The sequence below is a fragment of the Branchiostoma floridae genome, chromosome 4 (genome assembly GCF_000003815.2).
Source record: "Branchiostoma floridae strain S238N-H82 chromosome 4, Bfl_VNyyK, whole genome shotgun sequence".
In the NCBI taxonomy this organism is placed as follows: domain Eukaryota; kingdom Metazoa; phylum Chordata; class Leptocardii; order Amphioxiformes; family Branchiostomatidae; genus Branchiostoma; species Branchiostoma floridae.
Genome location: NC_049982.1, coordinates 33,123,994 through 33,134,296, shown reverse-complemented (window position 1 = coordinate 33,134,296; position 10,303 = coordinate 33,123,994). Strand labels below are relative to the sequence as shown.

The window sequence follows — 10,303 nt, the reverse complement described above, 5'->3', positions numbered from 1 at the left end:
ACATAATCCTTTCCAGAGAAGTGCCTCTGTCCGAGGCCAGAAATATCTCCCGGCTGTCTGTCGGCCCAGCTAGGTCAAGTGTTTCCCGTTATAGCCGGCCAGGCGGCGTAGTAAAAAATTCGTTAAAGTAATCAAGTACCAAATGGTGTGATACGTTTAGGGGGTGGATGGCACCAGAGTAGACTGTATTTCTATGACTGTATTTCTATGTCAAATCTTAAAATAGGACTATAAAGTGCCAATGTTTCTGTAGTACTGTTCTCATTTTTCTCGTAGTACAAAGAGAATGAACATGTAATATAGACAAGCGTATTTTTCTTCTTACATACACGTTGTTTAAGAAATGAAACAAATGAACATGTTTTGACAACATCTCTCCAAAGTAAGTATGAGCTTTTGAGGACCAATGGTGAGATTCGTGCGTACCGTCAAAGGACTTCTGTAATATCTATTTCTAACAAGGATACATCGCTCTTGTTCAGAAATAGGATCTTGACAATGGCAATAAGTACCAAAAGTATATATTATACGTTATGCAATACATTACCGTTGATACGACTAAGACGTATTTCCAAGATTTTGACGACAGTGGGTGGTAGACTTTAAGTAGACACTTGTGTCTATAGTCTCCAGGCAGACGTGTCAGGTGGATGAAAACAGAGAACAGTCTGGTCAAATAGGGACCAGTAAATTGTCATGGGATTTCCAGTAAGTCTTTTGCAGTCTGTTGAGCTATCTATAACTCTTACTACCACTTAACTAGGCTTTTATTTCAAGCTTATCCAAAGTCCCCTGCCCTGTCAATATTCAGTCAGTAGTCTGGTAGATATTCTAACATATTTAATTTTTTGTTGTGTCTCACATGGTGTTTTAACATACACTGTTTCAGCATACTCAATCAAACCACGACCTGACGTCCAGTCACTTCTTATGATACATTACAAGCTATATGCCACCAAAAAATCAAGACCATAGCATGTCCAGGTCAAAAGATACAAAAAGTCGTTCTGCTGCAGTACCAAGGTCACACACCAGGGGGCCCAAAATCACCCTGACCTTCGTCTTTGCAATACCTACCCACATATCAAATATCATTATAACCCAACCAGAGTTATGGTGACCACAAATATCCGGAAACACAAACAGACACACACGCATAGACACACACACAGACACACCAAAAACTATGCCTCCATTTTTCATGGAGGTAACAATCTGAAGAGACCTCAAAGCTGCAGACGGCAAGTGGCCATGTTACTATGATTGTTAGGTGCAGCTCAAACAGCCCAGATGTTGACCTGTGACCTTTACTAATTAGCTGTGAGACCGTTGTAGAAAGGTGGCTGCAACCGTGTTCCAAGAAGTTCTACGGATATTGAGTCAGATGCAGAGGAAAAAGACTTTGTACAAAGTGTTGAAGAACTTCTTCTACTTTATCATACGACATTTTGCTGAGCAGCGGGTAGTCGACATCCCAGTTGTTATAGCAAGAGGACCCCCCCCCCCCCCATACGATACTGAAGCTGTTACATACATGTCATAAAATTATGTCTATTGATGATCTAGAAAGCTCAAAGTCTAGCACGACAAACGCGGACAGAGTTTGTTCACAACCTTTCAGTCTCACTAACTTCGCTGTTCTCCGCACAACTTTAACGTTATCTGTTTCGAAGAAGGCATAGGATTCATTTTTAGAGTGAACAAAGATAGCGACGACGTTTTCCCCTCAAACATGTACCTATAAAAGAGAACGTACAGACAGGGGTTACTTCCGGTTAAGGGCCCTCTTTTTGATAAGTGCTGTAAAGTGGCGTGGCACTTGAGGAGGGTTATCAGAAATTGTCAGTAGGCTCGAGGTCAATAACCCCCACCCACTTCACACGAGGACTCTCTCAGGAGATGTCTATCCCGATCTCTGCAAATAGAATAGACAGGAGAACATTGCTCAGCGGTTACGGAACCACAGTTTCTGCTTGATGTCTATGTATGATCCGCGGCGCTGAGTGCGTTTCAGCTGCACTATTAAACGCCACTGCAATGATGTTCGCCTTGCATTCGGTTGGTGGATCCCTGGCCAAATCATGCGCTATGTCAAAGAGACTTCAGATATGGTACTTTCTGCTTTCTCTGCTTAGAGAAAGCAGCATGTGAGGAAGAATTTGAGAAGGAGCATGGTAGTTGAACACACACCACTACCAGTGGACTAGCCCCCTGCTGTAGTGATTACAAAAGTTGTGTGGCCCGGGGCTACAGAAACGGAGATGGGTGCCGTCCTATGCACCATCTGGTACGGGAAGGACTTCAACTTACCTTAAGTAATGCCGTATGGCTGATTAGGGTATCTAGTAACTTTCGAAAAAAAAGAGAGTAAAGAGAAGAACATTATTTTCCCTTATAAAAACCCAATTAGCATTCCAGCGGAAGGTTACACGGCAAGCCATATTGATACAAAGAACGCCAATCATGTTAATACCAGTATTACATTGATTATTTCATCTTCTCAGAAGACCTTTGATATACCAATAGTACAGTAAGCCGTAAAGTTCGAACGTTCGCAACACCAGGTACCCCTAGCAGAAAGAGATTAACTTTTGCAGTGTATCAAACATTGTGTTTTTATGTTTTTATTGCCAATGACTTTCACGATATATTTCTTTTCAAGACGTTAGGTATACCCACGGGGGGGGGGGGGGGTTCTGTTGTGGTCCACAGAGAGACAGACGTCGGAGTTAAAAACTACGCGCACTACTGTCTACTGACCCCGACAGAACCCTTCAGAGTACCCCGACCTACGTGTTGGGTACCGGAGTGATGACAGAGACCCGGGTTTGACCCCTGGCACTCAGCAACACATCCAAGGTTTATTTGCTTCTCTCGTTATTCTGGGAATCTAGCAAAGATGACTAGTCGTGACAGCGCCCTGGCAGATAATTGACAGGCCACTACAATTAAAGTCCGTGTTGTGAGCGATGGGCCGGGAGGTCAGGCAGGGCGTTGGCTTGTCTCTTGTCTGTCAGTCGGGAGGCTTGCACTCAGGAGCCAGCAAATAACGTAACATGTCCGTTCACTCCACCTGTCAATATTCATTAGTCCCTCGGCGCGGGCATTGCACTTATTTTATTAGCCGCGGTCCAATTGGACCTCTGTCAGCCAATCGGCGTGGTCATTACAGGCGGTTCTTCAGACGACAAGGGGCGTGGCCTTGTGGGAGGTACGACTGATGACGTAATCGGGCAGCCCCGTGTCGTCGATCCAAACGAGCTGAACTCTGAATGAACCACTTATTAATGACATTTGCGTGCTTGACGGGGGAATAAATACGAGTGAGTGGTTCTCGAGCAGCCCATTCTTGCCCAGCCTCTGTCCTACACGCAGAGGAGACTCTCCTGCTCCCGCCCGACCCCGGACCAGGCTCCCGTCATATCACAGCTTGTAACCACGCCACAAGACTCTCTCGTCGGTCGGCAAAATGCTGGAGGAAGTTGTAGGGTATCTTGTCTTCCCTGCCTTTCTAATGGTCCTTTCCTGGAAACTCTGGGGGCGCTACGCCACTCCGTCGGACCCGGCCTGCGCCCTGCCTCTACCCGCGGGGACCACGGGCTTTCCGATCATCGGCGAAACTTTGTCCTTCATATTGGAGGTAAGAGAATCTTTCCCCTGTTTGACTCTTTTGTATAACTCAAGTGTCTGCATCACAACATCTTTAATATACCGCAAGAAATAATTTTGCCAAGTAGACTGTGAAACGCGCAACAAGACTACTAAAGCTAGGCGCAGAGTTGTGAAATGAACGGCAAACTTTCGACGTGTCATCTTCAGGTGATTCACATTCGTTACTTCTTCACTTGTTGCAAGGCTTCGGCAAAAACAAAATCAAAAGAAGAAAACGCCATCGACCCCAGATTTTTGGCTAGATATTTGTGGTATTTTTTTTCCGGAAAATGACAGGCTGGTTGATGGTAAAGCATGCGTCGCTACAAGGAAGCAGTGTTCACATCGTTAGTATTGTTAAAAGACATTAAAACTGGGAAATCCCCCAGAATAACTACAAATACATCATACGATGAGGGCATTAGTAAAAAAGAAGTCTCTATTTATCAACGATATTCTGTATTTTAATGTAGTTATCCGTCATTGTTTAAGTTTCATGTTTGACCATCTTTCGCTGATGAGCGCTATTGGTTTGACAGACTATTAGTGCCTACATCAAATCAATGTATGTCAGTGATTTAGGTGTTCATTGTATGTTTCACCGTGTACAGACCAAATCGATTTTTTTGTGAATGTGTGGTCGGTGGATGCGAACTGTGGGTACCCACAGTCGTGGCGCGGCGCCCTGCCTCCCAGCGCGCGGGCCCGACCATGGGTCCCGTCCTGCCTGGCCTGCGGCACTGTTCCAGGCAGACTTCCCCATCTGGATCACTCATACAGAGCGCTGTTTTATGGGAACTTCTAATTGTACAGATAGCGGTCCTAATTACTGCAGCATTGTTGGCATATCTATCTGCAGCATGACCCGTGCTCGGCGCCACTTTCCGTACTTTAACCCGTGCCTGTAGCAGGGGGCGTCGGAGTATGACAACTGTACCACACACTGTTCTTCAACTCCTACTCTGACTCCTTTTATAATAAGCCTAACATAACTCCGTGAGGTGAAGCTTCTGTGCAAAAAATATTGCCTACAATCTAGTGAACACCGCAAAGAGCAGAAGTGTAGGTCCTAACTAAAGCACTTAGTTTGCCCATTAGTTTTCCGTGGCTCCTCTTGTCTTCTTCACAACCGGTCTCGTAAAGTCGGTGGCGCCAAGTGAGCCCACGTTCCTTTTTTCATGAGTGTGGAAGTCTTGCTGCTGCCGACTCGCTGGAAGGGTGGCGGCCTTGACCATGTGTTCTGCCAATCGTTAATGAGTTCCCGATTTCCATTCTTTTTATTCTACGGGAAACATGCGGTGGTAACGTACAGCAACCTGTCGGCCACCTAATCGTACTGACCACAAATTTCATAGTTAAGTTCATGATGTACTGCAGTTTTCAGTTCCTTGCCATACCTGCTGGATGGAGGAGCAAGACAGATTGTGAATTTTGACATTGTTGAGACTTTTCTCCTTCTGCGCGACTGTGCGGCTGTAGCAGGCCTGTCGATGCCTGAGCGCTCACCGTTTCCGGGCCAGGTTTGCCGAACGTGCCGCTACACGACAGCTGAGAGTTATTTATTCCCGCACCACTAATAGGTTGTTCCACAGTGAGTCTGATTTACTCCGACAAGTGCGATTAGTCAGGAAACCATACACAGTTTGAGAGCGGGACCATGTAATTGTCGTTCTCTGCCAGAGCCCTGAGTGACAGCCTGCCGCCCCGACCGTGTAAACGGGAAAGTTGACACCGGCAGGTGGGGTGAATGACAGGTCAACCGAGCTGAGGCTCTCATAGGGCTTACCAGAACACCGGAATATTTGACTGGGTCCTCAGGACAGATGCTGCAGTCTGTGTACTGTTGCTGTGTCTCAAATATATCTGAAACATAGCCTCCGCCGCTGTTCGCCATTGGACCCGATGCCCGACCGACTCCCCTAACTAAATACTCTTTGATTTGGCCAATTCTTCTATTTGTCCAGCGATCCACGGAGCCTGGTAGAGGCTCTCTGAAACTTACAAGACATGATTTACATGATCACATTGTTAAGTACTGTGCATCACAAAATAAAACGAATCTTTCGGCATTGATATCCTACATGTTTGAAGTGCAGTATCATTAAATTGAAAGAAAGAAGGGAAAGACTTACTTTGGATTTGTCTTTGTCGAAAGTAAAATTGTGATCTCTTTTGTCGCCTGCTGGGAGGGCGGAAAAAACGGAGCATATGGTATAAGAAGGTCACAGTCTTCCCCACCAACCTCTGCTTGGAAAGTAAGGTCTCAGTGATGTATTACATATTATATGAAAATAGATCCGAGCCAAAAACTAAACGGCTGCATGGACGCATATTTTTAGCGGTGAGAAATTCCCTTTTAGCCAGCCGAACTCATGATCAGGAAGTTTAATAGCAGGTAAAGTTTGGCAGCCACGCGCTAGGTCGGAGGTACACAGTCGTGGGTTCTGAGTGGTGCGGTTGACTGGTGGCAGCGCAAAAGTGCCTGTTGCGATGCTTGGAACTGCATTTTGTAATTGTCATTAAAAAAAAAAAACACTAAATGTCTAGAGGTTATTGGGATTTTTTTTACATGATTAAGGGTGAATGTGCTCAACAAAGAATGAATAATATCAATATATTTCAAGCAGCTCTATTATGAACGCGCCCATGTAAAACACGTATTATAACATAGAAGTCTATGGGAAGTACGTAATGGGAAGAAAAAACTCATCAATGAGACCGTAAAACCTGCACCCGGCGGCACACTGGAGACACTTTGCCCCCTGCAGCTCCTCCAGAGCGCCGTTCCCGCGTGCGGGCGCGGCCGGACAGAGATAGCGCTGGTCCCCGGGGGACCCTAAACATCGGAATGACAGGCCGCCCGTGCACCGACCCACACCCCGACTGTGTCATGAGATCTTCACACGGACACCGTGATATTTCAAGATAGCCTCTACCCAGGCCCTACCAGGATCGCTGGATAAAGCTAGAATTTCAGTAGAAAGTGGCCAAATACTGAAATAGAGTTATAGGGTCCGATAGGCCGGTCCCCCTAGCATTCTATTCATTCTTAGTAGTTGCGGCCAATTTCTACTATTTCTACTATTTATTTATCTACTATTTGTCCAACGATCCGCGGATCCTGGTAAAAGCGTTGGAGTAGCTTTCCCGCCTCTTCGCTGGCCCAAATCCAATGGTGTACTGTTGGAGGTGCCTGGTATCCACCATAAAAGCTATTAAACAGAGAAAATTATATTGACGAGGGCATGAGCACGCAAGAACATTATTTGCATAATAAGTTCGAAACATTTGTGATCATTTGCAAAATGTCACTTGAAAAGGTTGCCGTCATTTGGCGAAGGTACGAGGTCGTGGAACTCTAGTTTTCTACAGGCTACTGTTCCATGTCACGATCATCATGCACGTGGGCCTTCTCTGGCAGGCGCTACTAACTACACTGCTGTCGGAAGTCTCTATTGGCATATGCTGACTAAACTACAATCCCATGGATATAAAGAATACACAGCGGTAGTTTTTTGTCAGCACTGTTGGTTTCCCGGTGTAATGCCCGACCCTGTCCTCGGCACGATTCCCCTGAACACACGTCACTCCTCAGTGGAGTTTCACCGCCTGCTACCGAGAATTTCATTTTGGTATAATAAGAGGAAACACACCTGGTGGTCTTATAACGTTGACTTTGATTCTTTATTGTTGAGTCACGAAGATTGTACAGAGCCCGCGCAGACTTACCTTCCTTCAAGCCCTTCGAGTTCAAGGAGGTTATATATAACCTGGTGTGTAAATAAACTGACATGAGGGCGAAAAGCAAGTCTAGATGCTGCCTTTTCTACTCGGAATGTGGTGCGGGAAGGGCCATTAGCACCTGACCTAGCGTTCACTTGTTATGGGTTATGGGGACCCACTTCTTAGAACCGTCCTTTTTTCTGACCGCAGTCTTTGTTAGGAATTCCCATCATTTACAACAGTATTTCCTCATGATTATGCAAATAATGTCCTAATTTACACATTAATATCCATTTGTGACTGACCATGCTGTTCACCTAGATCCAAGTTAGATATATCACATGAAAGATAGTCAGTCGAAAGTAAGCTACTTTCCTCATTGATTGCTCAGGTGACGTGCAATTGACGGCAAAAACCGCGTATGACAACCCATCACTCACGCATAAACAGTTCAGAAAATAAGATGCAAGACCTGGAAATTCTATTGTACTACCAATAAAAGCCGCTATGTGGCACAGGGTCAAAATTGTCCTTCGTTTTACCTAGCTTAGCGACAATAACAAATATCATAAGGTTTCAGTTGAAACCACCTGAAGTGAATGCGTTACTACTGTTGTTAGTAGATGTATTATTAACGAGACCGACCGTTCCGTTTTCACAGGGGGCAGATTTCTCCAGGAAACGGCATGCCCTGTACGGAGACATCTTCAAAACCCACATCCTGGGCCGCCCGACCATCCGCGTCCGAGGCGCCGACAACGTGCGCAAGATTCTCCGCGGAGAGAACGACATCGTGGGCACCATGTGGCCGGACAACTTCCGCATGGTGCTGGGGACGGAGAACCTGGCCATGTGCGGCAGCGGGCCACTCCACAGGCAGAGGAAGAAGATCGTCATGCGTGCCTTCCGCCATGATGCACTGGAGATCTACACGGACAGCATGCAGGCCATGATCGCGGACACCTTGCGGGGCTGGTGCAGGGGGCCCCAGCCGCTGGCAGTCTACCCCGCCGCTCGAGAGATGATGTTCCGACTCGCCATAGCTGTTCTGGTCGGATTCCATCAAGATGAGGAAGAGGCCAGGAGAGTTGGGTCACTTTTCAGGACCGCTGTGAAGAACATCTTCTCCTTACCATTGAACGTGCCAGGAAGCGCACTCAGAAAAGTGAGTTCATTCTCATTCGATTTTGGGTATCCTTGTAGATTTCTCTAGAAGACACTAGAACTGTAGCGGTTTATACCGTTCATTTCTTCTATTGTAGTTAACAACACAATTTTCAATTTAGGCGACTGCTAGTTGCCCTTGGTGATTTTATATGAGGAAGAAGTTAACTTTTCGGTAACGAAGTTGTGAATGACTGTTCTCATTGTACAGAATAGAGGACTAACGCACTCTTTATAGGTAGACAAAAAGAAGGGGTTACATCTCGAGCCCCCCTAGCAGTTCTTTTTCATAACCACAACTGTATCTAAGCTCATGTCTCGTACCTCATCTCCTCTAGGCTCTGCAGTGTCGCCAGGAAATCGACGAATGGCTGAAACGTCACATCCACGAGAAGCATGCGCAGATCTGGAGCGGAGAGGTCCCGGATGACGTGCTGTCCTTCATCATCAGCAGCGCGAAGGAGGAAGGGAAGGCTGTGGACCAACAGCAGCTGCTGGACACGGCCGTGGAGCTGCTGTTTGCCGGGCACGAGACCACGTCCAGCGCCGCCACCTCCCTCATCATGCACCTGGCGCTGCAGCCACAGGTGGTTCAGAAGGTGCAGGAGGACCTGGAGAAGCACGGGCTGCTGCAGCCGGACCAGCCTCTGAGTCTGGAGCAGGTCGGCAGGCTGACGTACGTGGGGCAGGTCGTCAAGGAGGTGCTCAGGATCAGTCCACCTATAGGGGGAGGCTTCAGGAAGGCTCTCAAGACATTCGCGATTGGCGTAAGTCTACAAATAAAGCAAATTACCTGTAGAAAAGGTTCGATCTAAACGTTTCGGACATACATGTAGTAAATGAGAACAATTCTGAAGTTTTGCATCTAGCATACCCATTGACAGTCAATGCTATTGTATTTTTGTATGTGATAACTTTTGAGGCTTCGAATCGTAGACCTAATACAAAAAACAAAAAACAAAAAAACATTCATGGCATATTCGATCATAGCGCCATGACTTCCCATAATGAATTTCTCTTGAGAAGTCTGGCTTCCCGCAAGTGAAGTTTGGGGTAACGTTGGGAAAGCATCTACATGTGATGTGGCTTGAAGAAGCTAAACAGGCAATCGCTTTTGTTACATGCGGGGTGCTAAAGACTTGTTTGGGTATGATTTCTGCCAAGTCAGCCGGAGACGACTATTAAACATTTCAACAGAGAACACCGACTAGCAAGGCTGATAGAAAAGGCCTGGCGACGCCGCATGTTACTTACATGCACTAATAATTATCGAAATCATCATGTTTCGAGTTCGATGTGCTTGACCAGGCTTATACACTGTAGGTCACACATAGGTCAGTCATGGCCTCCCGACTTTATCCAGAGTCCAGACCAAAGTTGACATTGTTAGAAATGAGTAGCGAGCAATGTAATTGGTCAGCTAGGTTCAGCTGCGTCCTGCGTCTACGTCGATAGATGGCGCTCGTCGATATATTGCACTGGTGGATTTCTTCGGGTATGTTTAGATCAAAATATTTCACAATCATTTATACCACCAGACTGGTTACCTGATGTTTCAACAAATACCGCTGCGCAGGTTACCAGTACATTTGAAGACTAATAGCCAACCTTGTCGACAAACCCCAACCAAATACGGCTTTTCTCACAACTCAGCCACGGTCTGAACGAGGGCTTGTGAGAAGGTCGGAAATTTATTTGTCCGGAGGTCGGAGTTAAACCCAATAAAAGGAACAGTAACAATTGCTGTCTTGAACTACTCTCCAAG

General features: G+C 46.2%; 1 protein-coding gene across 1 annotated transcript in view; it reads left to right on the top strand.

The window, feature by feature from the left end:
* The first annotated feature begins 3,219 nt into the window (after positions 1 to 3,219).
* LOC118413434 (cytochrome P450 26B1-like) overlaps positions 3,220 to 10,303 on the top strand; it is an 8,593-nt gene continuing 1,509 nt past the window's right edge. The window contains exons 1-3 of the mRNA XM_035816808.1: positions 3,220 to 3,640; positions 8,036 to 8,539; positions 8,877 to 9,305. Of these exons, the coding sequence (XP_035672701.1) occupies positions 3,470 to 3,640; positions 8,036 to 8,539; positions 8,877 to 9,305 (1,104 nt within the window). The 5' untranslated portion in view covers positions 3,220 to 3,469. The remainder of the gene's footprint in view (positions 3,641 to 8,035; positions 8,540 to 8,876; positions 9,306 to 10,303) is intronic.